The sequence below is a fragment of the Onychomys torridus genome, chromosome 4 (genome assembly GCF_903995425.1).
Source record: "Onychomys torridus chromosome 4, mOncTor1.1, whole genome shotgun sequence".
Taxonomy (NCBI): domain Eukaryota; kingdom Metazoa; phylum Chordata; class Mammalia; order Rodentia; family Cricetidae; genus Onychomys; species Onychomys torridus.
In genome coordinates, this window is record NC_050446.1 from 67,483,905 (window position 1) to 67,504,280 (window position 20,376).

Consider the following 20,376-nt stretch of genomic DNA (forward strand, 5'->3'; position numbering starts at 1 on the left):
AATAAAAAGTGGAGAAAGGGTTTGAACAGATAGTTCTTTGAAGAATATATACAAATGCCAATAAATATGAAAAGAAACTAAATAGTATTAATAATTATGGAGATGAATTTCACTTCAGTTAAAAAATATTAAGAAATGCCGGGTGGTGGTGGCCCATGCCTTTAATCCCAGCACTCGGGAGGCAGAGGCAGGCGGATCTCTGTGAGTTCGAGGCCAGCCTGGTCTACAGAGTGAGATCCAGGAAAGGCACCAAAACTACACAGAGAAACCCTTTCTTTGCATACTTCACACACCCTAGGATAGCTTTAAACAAAACATTCTTATATTAGCATGAATATCAAGCAAATGAAATGCACATATATTATTGTTGAAAATGAAAATTACTTAGTATGACTTATGGGAAGTGAGGCATTACATGACACAGCAATCATATGCTTAGCTATATATCCAAAGGAACTGTAAATGACATACAGGCACTTGTGCATGAATACTCCCAATGGTACTCACTAGTCTCCATGGCTACAAGGTAGACACAACTCAAATGTCCATCAACAGATGAATCAATAAACAAATTGTGATACACACAAAAATGTATGAATATAAGCCAGTCAATAAGAAGTACCAGCAATGTTACAAAGTAAACAAATCTTGAAAACACGCTAGAGGTGAAAAGTTTTACATAAAAGGCCACTTATTAAATTGTCCCATTTATATGAAATAGCAGTCATCAATGCCACAGACACAGCAGGATGGGGGTGAGGTGGGGGGATGGGGACTTTGCCAGGGACAAACAAAGGATGGATAGAAAGCAGCTGCTTAATAGACACTGGGCTTTACTTTAAAGTAATGAAAATATTTTGCAACTAGACAGTGGTTGCATAACACCGTAAATGTACTAAATGCCACCAAACTATTTACTTTTGGATGGCTAATTATCTGTGAAGTGAATTTCACTTCAGTTAAAAAATAATAAGAAATGCCGGGTGGTGGTGGCCCATGCCTTTAATCCCAGCACTCGGGAGGCAGAGGCAGGCAGATCTCTGTGAGTTGGAGGCCAGTCTGGTCTACAAAGTAAGATCCAAGAAAGGCACAAAGCTACACAGAGAAACCCTGTCTCGAAAAACCCAAAGGAAAAAAAAAGTAAGAAATGAAGAGTGATGATTCTAAAAGTTTGGTCTCTTCTCTTAGAGCAAATAAAGCATTATTAGTATTGAAGCTGCCCTGAAGACGTTACCTTTTTGCTTATGTGGTGTTTAAATAGTTACCAGTATTTAAAAACTAGGCAATTCTTCAAAGCATCTGGATTGTGGACTCTTAAGTTTCCGTATGATCAAAACTGGCTACTGCCAAGCAGCAGCTGCTTCCTTGAAAATAAGCCTTTCCCATTTTTCTGTCAATTATAGCCACACTGGTTGGATTATTTAAGAGGAATTAAGAATGAAATTAACATATCACTTACAGTCATGCTCTATAGCAAGTGGAAAAATAGGAAGTCCACTCGTCTACCCAGCTCACTGCTCCCTTCTATCTCCTGCTTCACACATCCCTCTACACCTATCTGATGAACTCCTGCTCCTTTCCGGATGTATAAAAGATGGAATCCCCAAACTTTGTCATGTCCAGAACTAAGGTAATTATTGATCCCCGGATTTCAAATTCACCACGTGACAGGGGCAGTGGGAAAGTGTCCAGGCAGCTTCACTATTTGAATGATGTCAATTTGGACTAGAGGCAAGGTAAACCGCTTTACGGTCACTTGTACCCTCAGCTCAGGCTCACCGGGAGGAAGGCTGGACGGCACTGATGTGTACTCTCCTAAGCACGCCCGCTGACGAGGACACTACCAAGATTCCTATGAAAGCTGGGGCCTGGGTGGTGGTAGTCTGCCATTTTTCCCCTCTAGAACTTCCTCCTCCTTTTTAAAAAGCAGTTTAGCCTTGGGGATATAGAGGTCTTTGTCACAGGGTGTGGATGGGGAGAAGAAATAGACAAACATAATTCCCTGGAAATTAGATCTGCATCAGGAAATACTTTAGCACATGTTACCACCAGCCATTGTTGGTCCCACTGCACCGTCCCATGAAGCACGTGGGTGGCAAGGGAGGCATGGGACTACTACAAGTCATCTCCTTTTACTGTGTTTGCTGCACTGGACTTCACAAATACTGGCAGGGAGGAAGGTCTGTGGCATTCCTATGTCACCCAATTTTACTAGTGGCATTTCCCCAACACTGTGTATAAACTGTGTGTTTACTGTAATGCTTGGTAAGTCCTGCAATATTTCAAACTTTTCCAAGATTCTATCTATAGTGATCTGTGTATCTCTTGTGTTACTACTGTAACTGGGGTGCCACAAACAGCCAACACCCACTGAAAAAAGTGAACTTAATTGATAAGTGATGAGTGTGATCTAACTGGCTTTCGTTCCTCTCCTCCTTGAGCCTCCCTATTTTTCAGAATATTGAAATTAGGTTAATTAATAACCCACAGTGGCCTCTAAATGTTCAAGTGAAAGAAAGAGCCACATGTCTGTAATTTTAAACCAAAAGTTAGAAAATGATTAAGCTTAGTGAGGTTAACACAGGCTAAAAGGGGATTCTCTTCTTCCAGACATCTAAGTCACACACCCAAAGGAAAAGTCCTGAAGGAAATTAACCGTGCTTCTCCATGAATTCAGGAACTACAAGAAAGTGACAGCCTACTACTACTATGGAAGACCTAACCACAAGACAAAGGCTAGTCCAAAGCAAAAACCATGTCCTTTCAACTCTATGATGGCTCAGAGAAGCTGCAAACGTCCCACGAAAGCCAGGGTGGCTTGTGGGTTTGAGGAAGACACTACCACTGTATTACAAAAGGACAAGGAGGTGTGAGGGCGCTGGTGCAGAGGCCGCAGCAGGCTGTCTCAGTCTAGCTAAGCCTGGTTACCCTAGACAGCAGATGCTCAGGTAGAAGAAAAGAGCTTTCTGCTGGAAGAAGATGCTACCGAGGACTTTCATAGCTAGAGAGAAGTCAATGCCCAGGCTCAAAGCTTCGCAGGCCAGGCTGCCTCTCTTGGTAAGGACTGATGCCACTGTGACTTTAAGTTGAAGCCAGTGCTCTTTCTGAAAATCCTAGGGCCCCTGATAACCACACTAACTCTACTCTGCCTGTGCTGTATACGTGAAGCACACAGCCTGGATGACAGCACATCTGTTTACAGAATGATTTATAAACAGTGCAAGCCCACTCTAAGACTTACTGCTCAGATAGATTCCTTTCAAAATAATAGTCTCACTGGCAATGCATTCAGTCATCCAAGAGCTCTGATGGAGTTGTACAAAGACATTAACGTTGTTTTCATGCCTGCTAACACAATGTCCATTCTACAGCCCATGGGTCAAGGAGCAATTGTAAGTTTCAAATCTTATTATTGGAGAAATACATTTCATAAGGCAATAGCTGCCATAAATTGAAAACCTTTTGGAAAGGATTCAATATTCTAGATGCTCAAATTCAAGGCATATATAGAGAAGGTCAAAATCTAAACATTAACAGGAAGTTGACCCTAATCTTCACAGACAATTTTGAGGGGTTCAAGATTGTAGCAGGAGCAACAGAGGTGGTGGAAACAGTAGGTACCAGAATCAGAAGTGGAGTGTGGCGCTGTGGTGGCGCTGTGCTCATCCCATGATTAAGCGCTAAACAGGGAGGGCTGATCCCTATGTTGAGAACAGCAAACATTTTCTTGAGCTGGAATTTTATCTAGAGAATATTAGAGATTCATTCTGGTTTTTCAAAGAAGTCCTGTCATGGGAAAGGTGCCACCAAACTACATCACATGCTGCAGAGAAATCCCTACTGAAAGGAGTGTAACTGATGAAGGAGCCCAGTCAGTCAACAGCCATCGGTATCAGAGCCAGACCTTCACCTAGCTGCGACATTACCACTTGTTGAAGGTTTTAAACTGAGATATGTACTTTTTTTTTGGACACCACAGTGTTGCTGTAGCCTGAGACTGCAGCACAGTGTATACATGACTCTAAATGTACCAGGGAGAGCAAGTAAGTCGTGGACCTGGACTTATTGTATGTCTTAACTGGGATGGTCTGGAACCAAAGTCCACGGTGTCTTTATGGTGCTCCTGGTGCTGTCAGCTTTCAAGCTCTGTAAACTCCTCCTCTCCAGAGGAGTGTGGCTTCAGGAAGGGAGACACCTGCGGCTCTCTAGTGAGGGCGGGTAAGAAGACTCCTGATAGACAGAGTGAGGCTATTGCTAGTATAACTCCACTGCCTTCTTTCCTACGTCAAACGAAGAGAGGCCATGGGTCAACAGACTCTGCCCTGCTCCCTTCCCTGAGGCAAAGCCTCAATGCCTGCTCCAAACACACCAGCGACAGCTCTGTGTGGTACAGGCTTTGATTCTTTCCTTTTCATCTTTACATATAAACACCAGGAGGAGCAAAGTGACTGGCCCTTGACTTTGTTGTTGTTGTTGGGGTTTGTTTTGGTGGTGTGAGGGATGGAACACAGGTCCTTGTACATGCCAGGCCAGAGCTCCACCACTGAGTGCTCACTAACAGATTGTCAAGAAGTGCCTTTGAAGAAATAGCAACCCTAGCAAGCCTTGAGAACATAGGCTTAGTAATCCTGTGAAAAGGTGACTACTTGTCTCCTACGTTAGCCTACCTAAGAGAAGCTCAGTGGATGCTCTGAAGAAGGGAACCCAGAATAGAACCTAGTGTAAGGAGAGTCCCTGTTAACTGGGCTAATCTGGAGGACTGCTATGCCAGATGGCCTGCCAACTAAGCTAGCAATGACTGGTTCTACATTCTAGCAAAGAAGATGCCAGGACACACTACTAGCAAGAAGGTCTTCCACTTAGGGCTTTTGTGCTATTCAAATCAAACCATAACACACCATCAACATGGAAGTGCAGACATGAAAAGATGTCCCAAACCTAGAAAAGACTAGGTTAAAACACAAGGTTAGCTTTAAAATTCTGCTAGTACATAAACAGAAAGTATCTACAAGCACATAATAGAAAATGGTAATAGTAATTAACTACTGGTAGTAACAGATTAAAATTACAGAAAATGCATAGGTTATGGAGAGAGCATCTTCTATAATTCATATTTCTGTGATGTTTGCATTTTTCAAATCATATCTATTTACCTGTATAATCAGAAAAGGAAATGGGAAAATAAGATGAAAATGAAAACAGCTTTTTCTTTATTTACCAGGGTGAAAGAGATGGAAAAGGCTCCGTGACACCACTTTCTGAGGTGCAGAGGCCCCACAGCACTTCTTTTTTTTGGCAGGTATTTTTAAAACAATTATTTATTTTATGTGCATTGGTGTTTTGCCAATGGGTGTCGGGTGCCCTGAACTGGAACTATAGACAGTTGTGAGCTGTCATGTGGGCGCTGGGAATTGAACCCAGGTCCCCTGGAAGAGCAGTCAGTGCTCTTAACCACTGAGCCATCTCTCCAGCACCCCCTACCCCCCAGCACTTCTGAGGGTCAGCACAGCCCTCGAGGACTTGTCCCCTAAGGCCCTGTACTTGAGCATATGACTTTCCATATTTGAACACCAAAGCACCGCTGCCAAGCAGTCTAAACTCCTGATCTAGAGCTGTGTTAATAATTTATCTCAGAATGTTCCTCAAAGCACTTCCTGGTGTTTGGGCATGTTCCACAGGAATAGCAATATGCTGTCTTGTGTATTTTCTGAGCATAAGGTTTTGTAATTCAACTCTGCTGCATTGAAGAGTGGTCTGAGTCCAAGGCCTGGGAGTATGTGTGCAAGGTTGCTCTGTTCAAGAAGCCCAAGGCAGCATTCCCTGTGATGCCCCCACCAGGGGCCAGCCTCTCTGAATCACGGTTGGCCACCCACTCCAGCAGAAGACTGAGAATCACCAGAGACTATTATCACATGAATGGGAAGTCAAGTCTAAGCAATTTAAAACAGACCAGGATAATGACTTTTTTTTTTTTGCAGCAGGCACGTAATTGGAAATATTAATAGTAAGTACTGAAGGTAAATTTTTGTTAAAATTTCAGAAAGTGAGTGTTAGGGGGAGAGCATCTTCTACAATTTCTTTTTCTGTTAGTATTTCTTAAAATCACACATATTATCTGTATGATCAGAAAAAGAAATGGAAAAATAAAATGAAAAAAAGCTTTTCTTCATAAAGAAAAGTGAGGTTTAGTGATGGAAAGTGGCACTGTGAAGCTACTTCAAGGAGCATGGAGCTCTACAGCTGAGTGGGTGGTCCTGGCTCAGACTGGCTCCAAGTCATGGAATCTTCCTGCCTCAGGCTCCTGGGTACTGAGATTTTAGATGTGCCCCACCATGCTGGGCAGGCCAACGACTAGTTAGAGCAACTTTCTGGAAACACTGCTTTTGTCTGAAGAAGTCCTTCTCGTCACTGGTCTCTCTCCGGTGGGACAGTGACACCCTAGAGACCACTTTCTCTAATGCTCGTTCTGTCAGCTTTCTGGAGGTTACCAGCTTTGTTCTAGTCTCACTCACTCATGAGGAAAACCTGACTTCAGAAAATGTGAATATGGGGCTTCAACATGTGAACAAATGTCTGTAGCATCTAGTCTAGAGCTCAAAGGGTGAATTTTAGAAAGTTAAAATGTGTTTGGTCACATGTTATCTGAGGAAGTCCAGTTCCCTGCTCTGCTCTGTTTACTGCTCCTGACTTACTTTATAGTCAGGCCCACACTTGGGTTCTTACTGGATGAAGCTAACGTGGTGTTTTCTGAGTCAGAGGTGTGTGTGTGTGTGGGGGGGGGGGCATGTTTCCTCACTGAGGCAAGGTCCTTAGCTGTGAATTTCTGCATCAGAGCCAGCAGGGGGAGCTCACTCACACAAGACTCTGTGCCAGCTAAGGTGGGAAAACAATCCAACTTTCTTCAGGAGAAAAGACTCTTTGGATGTGAGTGAATAATCATACAATAAAGCAATAGGATGTTGATTTGGTGCGGAGATGAAGAACCCTTGACAAAGCATATTTAGAAAGTGTCTAGCAGCCACTGCTTCAAGGTCAAGGCTACCGCCACAGCAGGTGCACACATACTCTGCCATACCTGTTTCTCAAGGCTTGGTTTGCTAAGTTGTACAGTCTGAGGTCCAGCGAGTCTGGTCCCTGGAGTAGCTATCACAATGCTGGTGAGCTGGGCCATGGGGAACGTTTTGGCTATGGTCGCGGTCTGCCCATTGACGACACGGACGGGGTGGATGGAATTCTGGGATGTGGGGAGGGTTGTGGGTGTAAACTTGGTCAGCATGACAGGCCTCTGGATAAGCTGAGGAGCTGCAAGCATGGGAGGAGGCGCTGGAGCAATAGGAATGTTATTCTGGGCCACAGGCTTGGGTCGGACCTGTGAGAGAGAAGAATAATACTGTGTTACTAGAGGTGGCCAAGGCTTCTAGCAGTTCCAAACTGACTGCTGCCAAATGTGGCTCATGACAGTCTTTTAAGTCTGAATATTTATCTTAACCTAAAATGATCCTGTGATGGCTGCTTCTGAGATAGTGGTAAGAACTATGTTTAACATTGTTATCAACATCCATGGATATATATTCATGAAATCTACACCACACTGATTTCATTGTTTAGTCCATGTTTAGTCCTTTGATTCTTTACTGAAAACTCTACATAGGGTTACTGTGAGAATGAAAATACACAGCCCCTATGATAGTGGATTCACGTAATTTCTGATAATGCCCTAACTGCTCTTCCTATTCAGTCTTAAGTACTTCCAACCTGATGTCTGCATAGCAGAAAGAGGGAATTTCTAAAACATTAAGTGTGATCATGTCATGAACTTGCCTGAAGATACTTCCACGGATCCCCACAGCTGCTAGGCTATAGCCCACATAGCCCATAGCACAGTGGCAAGAACCCCAGGCTCTTCCCCAGTGTCCTTTTCCAGGCTCTTCTCTAAGTCTAACTGGGTCAGCTTTGTGGTCTCTGCACAGTCACAGCAATCTCCTTGGTTCCTTGAACACACATGTGTGTCTCCACTCCATACATACAGCTTACACTGTATTCTCAGTCTGGGACATTTTTTAAATTCCTTCTTCAAAATTTTATCAGACAGACTTTACTGGGACTTAAGGTCTCACACTGAATGTAGATTCTTCAAGGAAATCGGGAATGCACTTTCTCTATCAGTCTAGAATGGTCTGTGTCCCTAATGGCCTGCTCAGCCTACCATACATCCCTTATGGACACTGTAATTCCCTAAAGGAAGCTGTGGTGCTACTCTCGGACAGCTGAGAACTGTGCCTTGAAAATCAGCCTATCCAGGGCACAAAATCTTAGTGCAATGTTTGCTTCCCCACAGTATTTATTAGAGATGTATCTGGAAAATAGTAGGATGGCCTCCTATCATGCTAGCACTGCATGACCCCTCACAGACAGACTCTTCTCTTCTCTGTCTGAAAGCTACACCTCAGAGAGAAACTCTTGGCCTTTCTATTGGATGGACTGCTTGGAGTCCACCAGGACTGGTTTAGTGCTCAGAGAACTGCCAGGGGTGAGGAGCAGCAGTACTGCTTGGGCCTGGGCAGAAAAGCCCAATGCAGATTCCTACTCCAACTTCTGTAAGCAGGATTCACAATGGCTTGTTTGGCTGTTGGCTGTTGATTATGTCTCCTTTTAGCAAAGGGAAAAGACACCAAAAGTGGTACACATCTCTGTTCCCTACTGCCAAGACAGTTTTGACTATATTTCCCTCAAGCAAGGTAGTAGGTAGGACCATGATGCTTCCCCTGGCATTATCTTGGCTGCCTTACATTTGGGGAGTTTTGCTCCACCTTCACTCCATGGGCAGGCCCGTGGGGAATGCATGCCACTTCACCCACCACTGGATCTCTCACTGGCTTACTCACCTGTGGAAGAAAGTTTGGACGTGGAGTGAGTCTAGGAGGCGGGATAAACTGTGGTACTTTGATGGGCTGAGGAGGTGTTGCTTGAACCTGCTTAAAACAAACAAACAAAAAACAAGAAAGACAGATAAATGTGAGAGGGCAGGACACAGGTGTCTGCTCTCCACAGCACACAGTATTCCCACCAGCTCTTGCCATGCAGTTCACTATGTGAATTAACATTACTTTAGAAACTATTTCTTTCTCACTGCACACTCTATCCCATAAAGTGATCTACCACATGCCTGTCTCCTCACATACCTTCTGCAGAACAAAGTAGGCTCAGCAACCGTGGACAATTTTCTCTGACACTCATGAACTCTCTTACATTTAGATATTTTAAGAGTCAAAACTATATCTGAAGTAAAATCAAACTTGCTGCCTGTCTGAATGGATTCCCCCCCTCCCCAAAGATTCAAGCTTTACTCAACAAAGAATGGCTGAATGGCTTTTTTCCTACAGAGAACTTTTGAACCCTAGTATCTGGTTGAATGATAGGGCTACTTCTCTAAGGACTCCTGGGTAAGTGACAAAGCTTCACTTTGTTGCTACTTTTACTCATTATTGGTCATTATTCAAAAACGCCAAGAGCTTTGTCATTTGAAGAAGATAACTGAGTATCACAGTTTGGACCTGGTTCTCAAACCGCCAAGAACAACAGTGTCTAAATGGCTCAATCTGGGAAATCTCATGGACAATCTTGTTCAAGTATTCCCTCCAAGGGATCCTCCCTCTGGTAGGACTTGGCCTTTGATACATTCATCTCTGAATCTCTTTAACATTTTTAAAGTGTGCCTCAACCAACTCTAAGTACTTTCTGGCTGCATTCAAATTAGAGGGATAATGAATAGAAAGGATGCAGCAGGGGTTTTCCTCAAAGCAGACCACAGCACAGGGAGTTTCAGCACTCAGAATTCATGGGGGATGCGGGGAGGTGGCAGTGGACAGAGTGGAGGGAAAGAGAAGTGGAACAGCGAGTGTCTTTGTGAAAGACATTTCCCCACTTTGACTTCAGACAGTGTACTAAATCTGGTCCCTGGCGTCAGGACACCTCTGTAGTTAACTGGCAGGCCGGCCCACAGGGGAGTTTGCTTTGCTAGGAAAATGATAGGAGCTTAGAAACCCAGCAGGAGCATAAAATGGAAACACTCTACAATGCGCAACCTGAACCCTCTCATGTGAACACACAAGTAGCAGCTACTGGCTTACCAGAGTGACTGTGTTTTTTGCCACAATTTGGACAGCCTCTGCCCCAGGCCCAGGGACCTTACTAGACGTCTGGAGGTTGACTGGTGTGTTCTGCACATCAGTGCTGAGCACAGCTTTCTGACTGTTGATGGCGGTCACCATAGCAATGGTAGGTCTCTGGCCCACAACAGAGGCAGGCATGGTCGCGGTTGCTGCTTTCAAGACGAGAGGTAGTGTCTTTGTGGTGATCATAGAAGCTGTAGTTACAGTCTTCTGGGAGACACGGAGGACAGACATTAGGACACTCGAGTGTGACCCCATGGAACAATGTTTCTGAACTCCCAAAGGAAACAAAGCAACCAAGTTTGTCTATCAAATGAACATTTTTGATGTAGAATATGCGTCTTACTATGGAGAAAAACAACCTCTAGTTTCTCAAGTTAGGGGAGCTTACTGCAGTGAGTGCATACTCATATAGACACAAGGTTTTAAGCAATGGACAGTGCACATCTATAGGTAGAGAACATGAGTGCACTTAATGCTTCTGGGTTTTCTAACTCTGATAAAGGGAGTTAATTCATATGTAAGTTGCACACTGTCCCTACCCCAGATTGCCATAACCTCACCAATCTGGCTACTTGCCGCCCGTGACACACGGCAAAGGGCAGTGTCTTTGCATCTGTCTGAGGGTCCCCCTGGGGAAGTAGAAGGGAAACTCACAGGAGGACCAGCATAACTGCTGCCTCAGAGGGAGTAAACCCCAAGCTCCAGATAATGATGCAGCTAACGAGCACAGGAAATGTCAGCTCTCTATTCCAAAGGGGGCTGAGCCACTACCTACAGTCTTTCCTCTGGAGAACTGATGTGGAAGTGATCAAGGAGTCAGGGAAACCGACAGTGGGAACAAACACCTGGCTTTCAAAAGCCTTGGGAACCAGAGGCGGAGTGTCAGTGAGGACCAGACTCTTCCAGGCTGTCTCCAAAGGCTGGAGCTGCATTTGCCTAATGTTTTGCTAGAACATTACAAAGGTCTGTTACAGAAACCACCTCACTACACGGCACACACACATCTACCTGGCACTACTACCAATCCCTCAAGATGCAGACCTTTCCGGAACACAAACATTCTCTTCAACTCACTGGTTCTGTTATTTACCCCACTTTAACTTCTCCTTCTAAAATGTACTCTACGGTTTGGCTTTTATAAACTTTAATTGAAAATTAAAAGGTCAGTGCTGCACTTGTACTCCTCACATTTTCTCAGCCACACGTGGCAAGGAACTGGCAGCTGGGCAGCGGGGTGAGAGCATGCCCAGTTCTGCAGGAGTCCTATGGCCGCCCTTTCTCCTCCACACACCTGGAAAACCTCCCTGACGAAGTTTCACCTCTATGCCATGTGAGCACCATGTATCCAGCTACTGCGTGTGTGTAATTACTTACCTTTTCTGCCTGACATGTGTGTGCATGCATGCATGTACACAATTCATCTTTTAAAATTTCCTTTTAACAGCCACAAGAAAAACATAATAATGTGGCTTCATCCATCCCACCACAATTTAATCATCAATCCTTATTGGTGTCTACAACTAAAACTCCCCAAATCTTTGCTTTAGTTTCCAAGGCACAACACAGGCAGCTCATACCACCTGCCACTGTCATCTCAAACGTGAAATGGCACCTGGGCAGCAGGTCAGGGTTGAAAGCCAACAACAGCCAAATGCCATTTTGTCACTGCAAGTGTAGAACCCTAGGCTTTCTCACAAAGCCAGTTGTTGTAGAGTTTTAAACACAGTATGCTATCAGCCTCATCTTTCAATTTAAAATGCTTGAACACAAAGAGCTTTTGAAGTGGTAAGTGAGCAAGCCATACCAGATGGCCTTCAATCCTAGTGTAACACAGGCTGCGGACATGAAGCTCTGGTCAGCAGAACTCAATGACACAGATTTTTACAGCAATTTGTGTGTTGATATTGCTTTAAATGAGGTCCATACACTTTTGTTTGAAGCACCCCTAGTTGAGGCAAATCATTATCAATATTGGATTAACTCTAAACTGATTATTCCAGCAAACACTGAATAAAAACACAAATCCACCTAAATTATATACTTACCATTAACTCAATGGTTCCATAACATTAAACCTGACAAGTTACTTCACACTGTAACTCAGCATTTTTATTTTCCTGTACGTGTATTTAATTGTGTCTAATTTCATTTCACATCTTGGATCTATTTAGTCCATGTAGCACATAGCCAAAGACATAGTATGAATGTCACAGTGAAAGCTTCTTAAAGAATGTATTCACAGCTTAGCTAAGCTTCTCACTTCTGGTCTGCTGCTCACTCTATTACAAATATTTGGGAACATGAAGCAAACTCTTAGAATGTTAGGGTTTAGATGAGAAGGGGACTTTGACCAACATTTCAGCATACTGAAAATGTCTCAGCTGTCCCAACAGGAAGAAGAGAAGATGCAGAAAGGATGGGTATCCAGAATGAAAGACAATGATTTTCATGGAAGTTGTGTTTAGCTCTGGTTAGCTAATGCTGCTCAAGTCTGATGAGGTATTATAATTGCATAAAGTTCTTTGATTATGACAAAACATGAACTTGACAGCTAGAAGTTCACACAGACATATATATAGTAACACTAAGAGCAAAGTCCTTTTTGTTTTACTTTAATTAATTAAAAGTTTAAGATTTATTTATTTTCTGTGTACCAGCATTTTGCCTGTATGTATGTATGTGTACCATATGTGGGTTTGAGTGCTTGCAGAAGTCAAAAGAGGAAATTAGAGATGGCTGTGAACTGCAATATTAGTGCCGGGAACCAAACCCAGGTCTCCGCAAAAGCAATGGTGCTCTCAACTGCTGAGCATCCCTCCAGCTCCTAAAAATGTTTTTTTGGGGACAAAGTCTCACTTGGTAGTCCAAGCTTGTGGTAATCAAACCTGTCTCAGCCTCCTGAACACTGGGATTACATGTGTGAACCACAAAGCTTGGCTAAATACCTTTGTATGTTTTGCCAAGTTTTACTGTTAGCCTGTAAGATATGAGGCATTTAAACTTATAAACATATGATCCAATGTACAAACCAGAACTTCAAGGGATATTTCTTTCTTTCTTTTTTTAAATAACAAGTGTCTTTAAAAAAAATATTTATTTATTTATTGTGTATACAGTATTCTGTCTGCATGTATGCTTACAGGCCAAAAGAGGGCACCAGATCAAATTATGGATGGTTGTGAGCCACCATGTGGTTGCTGGGAACTGAACTCAGGACCTCTGGAAGAGCAGAGCCATCTCTCCAGCCCCCTCAAGGGATATTTCTGTGAGCTCTAATTAACCTCCACATCTATTTTAGTGTCTGCTTAATTTTGAGTGAGAAGTCACCACTGTATACTCAACCACAAATAGAACTCACCCTCCTTTGTTTTAATAACTACACACCTCTTTAACATGCATTTTATCATTACAAATGAGAAGGTTGTTTGTCTCCCCTCAGCAGCCACTGACTGCCTGTAGCTCTCCATCTAGGGAATAATGCTGTCATTATTCAGGTCTTGTTTGGGCAACCACATGGCTGAGATTCCATGGATACAGCTTCCCTGTCATGTCTAGAAAACACTGCTTCACAGGGTCCCTCAGCTTAGGAAACTTCCCCACATAGCATCTCCCTGCTGCCCGCTCTGATCACAAACATTAGTTATTCCTTTTAGAAGTTACATATCTCATATATACCATATACCGATCTGTTCTTAGGACGTTTTATGACTTTACATGACTATCAAATACCCAAGTTTTATCATGCATTAGAGGCAGCCCCTTCTTGCCATCATCTCACACTCCATGTCCTAGCTACATGAGCCTACTTGCTACTTCAACGGTGTGGTGGCTTGAGCAAGACCGTCCCCCATAAACTCATAAATCTGGATGCTTGGTTTCCAGGTGCTGAGCTATTTAGGAAGGATTAGGAGGTGTGGCCTTGTTGAAGAAGATGTGTCTCTGCAGGTGGGGGGGGGGCATAAGCTTTGAAGTTTCAAAAGCCCAAACCAGGCCCAGTCTCACTCCCTTTCTGCCTCCTGCTTGGCGATGAGGATGTAAGCTCTCAACTATTGCTTTCACATTATGCCAGCTGGCCAGCAGCCACACCTCCACCACAATGACCATAAATTACCCCTATGAAACCACTTCCAATTAAATGCTTTCTTCTATAAGTTGCCTTGGTCAACTTACAGAACAGTAACTAAGACAGAAGGCATGCTTTTGTTGTTTTCTGTTTACTTCTGTTGTGTTGAGACAGACTCACTACGAAGCCCAGGCTGGCCTTGAACTCTCCATCCTCCTGACTCATCCTCCTGAGTGCTGGGACTGTAGCACTCTGTGTAGCCCTGGCCATTCTGGAGCTTTCTCTGTAGACCAGGCTGGTCTCAAAGTCAGATCCTCCTGCCTCTGCCTCCCAAGTGCTGGGATTAAAGGCGTGCACCACCACTGCCCAGCTCTACTATTATTTTTAAATTTAAATTTTTAAATTTTGTGTAAATGTGTGTGTTTGAGTGGGGATTTGTGCGTGTAAGTGCAGTGCCTGGGGAGGTCAGAAGAGAGTATCAGGTCCCTTGGAACTAGATTTAGAGGCAGCTTGAGTTACTTAACACAAGAACTGAGAAACTGAACTTTGGTCTTCTGTAAGCAAAGTAACCTCTTAGCAGCAAAACCTACCTCTCCTGCCCCTCCTTTAAAAGATTTTTAAAAACGTGTGTGTGTGTGTGTGTGTGTGTGTGTGTGTGTGTGTGTGTGTGTGTGTTAGAATGTGCATATGAGTATAGGTGTTCGTGGAGGTTAGAAGATGGTAATGGATCCCCCCTGGAGCTGGAAGTACAGGTGGTTGTGAGCTGAGGGATAAGGGTGCTAGTTAGTGAATTCTAATCCTTTGCAAGAGCAGTGCATACTTTTAGCCACTGAGATCTTCTACAGGTTCCAAATTGACTTTTTTTATTTTCTGTTTTTTAATTGTCTTCCTCTTTACATCTATATGCTCTTTACTCTCTGCTCCACCATGGAAATCCATTCATTGGTCAGGATCCTATCTAATGCCACCTCCTTTAAGAAGTGATTTTAGAGGCAGGCGGATCTCTATGAGTTTGAGGCCAGCCTGGACTACAGAGTGAGTTCCAGGAAAGGCGCAAAGCTACACAGAGAAACCTTGTCTTGAAAAACAAAAAGAAAAAGAAAAAAAAAAGTGCTTTTGATTCCTCTAGTGAAAATTACCTTTTCTCTGGTATTTTCAGTCCTTTATTGGTACTTTGAGTCTAGCCTCCACATTTCCTAGCTCAGTGCTTACACAGTGTGGACTCAATAAATATTTACAAAATGAATGAAAATGAATTACCATAATATGCCAGATTCTTGGCAGGGACTGTTGCTCTTTGTATACCATCTAGCACACAGAGAGCAGTCAATAAACACTGAATGGAGCTCACTGCAAAGACAAACAACAGAAACCCAGAGGGCCGTTGGGTTTAGCATTAAGCCTTTGCATTAAACAAAACAAAACAATATAAAATCAAGGTTAGCTAAATCAATTAAATATATCAGGTGTGCTACCAACTGGAGAGAAGCTATGCAACACTGTTCTGGAGGCAGTGCTGGGCCTTGCTGTCCACCAGCCTAATGTAGAACGCAGGTGAACAGAGAAGCCACCAGTTAGGTATTTTTTTTTTTTTTATAAACCTGCTTGATTTGTGTAACATGGACTATTACTTGAATAGAAAATTCCATGTATTAAAACAGTAAATTCCCACGTATCACCAAACAACAATGCTACACTGTTCTTTCCATGTAAACACTCTCTGATCTAACTGCATTTCAAAAAGAGAACCTATCTCAACTCTGCCTAAAACCCCAGGAAAAGTAAATTTATACGCAATCTTTGAGAAGTTATAAAAGTTCAGGGAAACCTTGAAAGAAAGAAGGAAGGAAGGAACAAAGGAATGGAGAGAGAGAGGGAGGGAGGGAGGGAGGGAGGGAGGGAGGGAGTCAGTCAGTCAGTCAGTCAGTCAGCCAGACAGACAGACAGACAGCCTGGACAGCTCACAGCTGGCTGTAACTCCAGTGGAGATCCAATGCCCTATTCTGGCTTCTGCAGGCACTGCATGCATGTGATGTGTATATGTACATCCAGGCAAATACTCTTACATTCAGAGGCAGGAAGATCACTGAGTTTGAGGCTAGCATGGTCTACACAGTAAGTTCCAGGTTAGCTGGAACTACATAGTGAGACCCTGTTGGAGGGAAAAATAAGTCTAATTTACAGATAGTACTGGATGATTAGTGGGAAAGTGTTTGATGCCCTAGTTCTCTGATTGAAGACAGGGATTTATTTGTTTTTTTTACTTTATCATTTTATGTGTATGAGAGTTTGACTGAATTCATGCATTTTACACTACTTGTTTGCCTGGTGCCCTTGGAGGTTAGAAGAGGGTGTTGGATGCCCTGGGAATGGAGTTACAGACAGAGATGCCATATGGATGCTGGGAATCAAACTCTGGTTCTCTGTAAGAGCAACAAATGCTCCTTCCTAACTGCTGAATCAACTCACCGACTTCCTTTCTCTTTCTAGGTTTCACACTGTGCTGGCATCCCCTTACCTGGCATTGCCTTGCAGCAGTCAAGTAGCTAAATGGACAGATTTCTCATTCAGAATTTCTGGGTTCAACTTTGGCTCTACTAATACCACCTATTATATATGTTTTAAATTTTCCTTTCTAAAAATCTAAACTGTAGGATTAAGAGTGAAGAGCATGTTCACTACACACGTAAAACCCTGCATAGTATGCTGGTATTCAGTAGCCTCTATCAAATTCTAGGCGTTTGTTAGTTATTTTAATAGTTGGTTCGATTCTTTACTTTAAAAATGTTATACATGGCTAGGTGGTGGTAGTGTACACCTTTAATCCCAGCACTTGGGAGGCAGAGACAGGCAAATCTCTGTGAGTATGAGGCCAGCCTGGTCTACAGAGTGAGTTCTAGGACAGCCAAGGCTATTACACAAAGAAGCCCTGTCTTGAAAAACCAAACAACAACAAAAAGTTATACATGAACTAGTCCTAGGACTACAAATAATAACTACATTTCCTCTACATACACAGTGAATATTCAGTATTAGTGTGTTTCAGAAGACCCAAACTACTCTGAAATATGTAAAGTAAGTGTACTGAGTATTAATGTACACTTTTCTAGGGAAGGGCACATAGCTTTCAACAGTCCTAAAGGGTTTTGTGATATACCCAATCCCAAGGACTAATACCTACTGTTCACTACTCTTATTTATTTATTTTTGTGATGCTGGGTGTAGTAGTCTGAATGTAATTGGCCCCCATAAGCTCACAGGGAGTGGCACTATTAGGAAGTGTGGCTTTGTTGGAGCAGGTATGGCCTTGTTGGAGGAAGCATGTCACCATGGAAGGAGGCTTTGAGGTCTCATATATGCTCAAACTATACTTCCTGCTGCCTGTGGGATCAAAATGTAGCTCCTTCTCTAGCATCATGTCTGCCTGAACACTGCCATGCATGATGATAATGAACTAAACCTCTGAAACTGTAAGCTATTCAATTAGATGTTTTCCTTCATAAGAGTTTCTGTGGTCATAGTGTTTCTTCACAGCAATAGAAACCCTAACTAAGACACTGGGGATAGAACATAGGATCTGACATATACTGAACAAGTACTCTATTGCTGAGCTACATCCAGCAACCCAACACATTAGAATCTTTTTGTTGTTGTTTTTCAAGATACAGTTTCTCTTGTAACAGTTCTAGCTGTCCTAGAACTCCATCTATAGACCAGGCTGGCCTTAAACTCACAGGATCCTCCTGCCTCTGCCTCACAGAGTGCTGGGATTAAAGGCATTTGTCACCATGCCCAGCTAGACTCCTAAAAAAAAAAAAAAAAATGACTTCTTTTATGTGTATAAGTGTTTTGCAGGCACATATGTGCATGCCTGGTGCCTACAGAGGCCAGAAGAAGACATCAATCCACTGTTACTACAGTTATGGATGGCAGTACCACTATGTGGGTATTGAGAATTGAACTGGGGTCCTCTGTAAGAGCAGTAAATACTCCTAACTTCCAAACCTCTTCATTCTTTTTTTTTTTTTTTTTTTTTTGGTTGATTTACTTATTTGGGTATGAGTGTATGCAGGTATGCAGACATGTGTCATTCTCCAGTTATCATCAACTTTGCTTTGTTTTTTATTTATTCACTTGGTGTGTGCACATGAGTGCCCGAGTGTGTCTATGTGTACCCTATGCATGCAGATGCCTGGAGAGCCAAAAGGAGGAACTAAATTTCCTGGAACTGCACTTACAAATTGTTGCATGCCTCTCAATGTGGGTTTTGAGAACTGAACCCACGTCTTCTCCAAGAGCACCGAACACTGTTAACTGTTGAGCCATCTCTCAGGCCTCACCTTGGGATTTGAGCCAGGATCTTGAACTTACTGATCAGCTAGGCTGGCTGGCTAGCAAGCTCCAGGGATCCTCCTGTCTCTGTTCCCCCAGCACTGATATTAAAACACACACACAACCATGCATTACTCTTTTTTTTTTTTTTTTTTTATGTACGTGTTGAGTGTAGAACTCAGGTCCTCATGCTTATACAGCAAGCGCTTTACCAACTGAGCCGTCTTCCCAGGCTCACTGGTTCCTTTAAAAAGGTACATTCATAATATATCTAAGTCTGTAGAGGTCAAGCTTGAATAATTTTCTTATTCAAATGTTAATTCCAAATATGCCCTTTCAATGTGTCTTGACTCTCTCCTCACATTCTGTGCTAGGTAAAATGCCCTTTCCAGTAAAACAATTCCACAGCTGCATCAGGCGTTCTAAGTCTCATCTGCACCCTCATTCCAAGAATGTGGACTTGAAGCGAACATGTTATCTCTGTGGATAATTAAAACATACCGCCTTCCTGAATGCTTCTGTCTAGGCAGTCCCAAAAGCATGGGCACTGGAACAGCTCTATGCCTAATTGCTAAGAATTTCAGAAAAACAGTTCCAGAAGGGGTCAAATCACTTTAGAACAAATACAAATAAACACCCCCAGAAATTTCCAGATTTTAATTCAGTTGGAGTGCTCGGAGTGATTTGTCTTTGGTGTTGATGACAAGTAGAAAATAATGCATACATAAGTGTGTTCACGCATGTGTGTGTGTGTGTGTGTGTGTGTGTGTGTGTGTGTGTGTGTGTGTGTTGCTAGGCTTGGACATGGTTGACAAGCACTCTATTGCTGAGCTCCATTCCCAGTGGAAATCATTTAACTTTATTTTTCCTCACTCCTTTTTTTTTTTTTTTTTTTTTGAGATAAGATCTCATGTAGCCCAAGCTGTCCTCAAACTTTAACTTCTTATGTGGTCAAAGGTGACTGACTGACTTTCTGATCCCTCTGCCTCCACCTCAGAGTGCTGGGATCATAGGCATAAACCACTACACTTGGTTTTATGTGGTGCTGAGGATCAAACCCATGGATTCATGAATGTTAGCTATGCCCTCAGCCAGCTGAGCACACCTCCAACTCAATCATTTAACTTTTGCTCCCTAGAAGGCTCCCTTCTGCCAATAAATTCAGCTGATCCTTACAGCGGTAGTAAAACCCAAAACAAGACCCAGAAAACTTGCTTAGTGTTAGGTGAGCTTAGATAGCTAAAGCAGGATCCGGTTCTATGTGGTCAATCAACACCCAGCACTTGGCTGCTCCCCCCACACGGTTACCTGTGATGCAGTCAGGCTGGGTGGTGCTGCTGACTGCTGGGCATGCTGCTGCTGCTGCTGCTGCTGCTGTTGTTGCTGCTGCTGCTGTAGTGGCTGCAGTGGCTGCAGTGGCTGCTGCTGTGCTGTTTGTAGTTTATTTTCAGACTGTGACAATGGCTGTATCTGGAACTTGTCCGGCTGCTCTTGCTTGACTATCAGGTTCTTCCGCAGCTGTTCAACTACTCTTTTCTACCGAATAAAAACAAAAAACTGATCAGAATGTTGTTCACTCTCTAACACCTTTCCACAACTAGCTTCCTCTTACAGTTACTACATCTAAAATTTACAGATTCTATCATGAGGAACTCAAAGAACCTTACAGATATTTTAATTAACATGAAACCACTGTTATAAGAAACATATTATATATAAAGGAAACTGAGGCACAGATTTAAAAAGTGAAACAGAGCCTACTCTCCTTCCCTCTCCCCATCCCTCCTTTTTTCTTCCTCTCTTCTC

General features: G+C 43.0%; 1 protein-coding gene across 13 annotated transcripts in view; it reads right to left on the reverse strand.

Annotated features, from left to right (window-relative positions):
- Phf21a (PHD finger protein 21A) overlaps positions 1-20,376 on the reverse strand; it is a 184,680-nt gene that overhangs the window by 18,163 nt on the left and 146,141 nt on the right. For 9 of the 13 annotated variants that reach the window (XM_036183572.1, XM_036183562.1, XM_036183573.1 and 6 more), the window contains 4 exons: positions 19,879-20,106; positions 10,131-10,382; positions 8,886-8,975; positions 7,076-7,369 (listed from right to left, as the gene is read on the reverse strand). In XM_036183572.1, coding sequence (XP_036039465.1) covers positions 7,076-7,369; positions 8,886-8,975; positions 10,131-10,382; positions 19,879-20,106 — 864 coding nt within the window. The remainder of the gene's footprint in view (positions 1-7,075; positions 7,370-8,885; positions 8,976-10,130; positions 10,383-19,878; positions 20,107-20,376) is intronic. The other 4 variants (XM_036183570.1, XM_036183575.1, XM_036183569.1 and 1 more) reach the window with 2 other exon arrangements.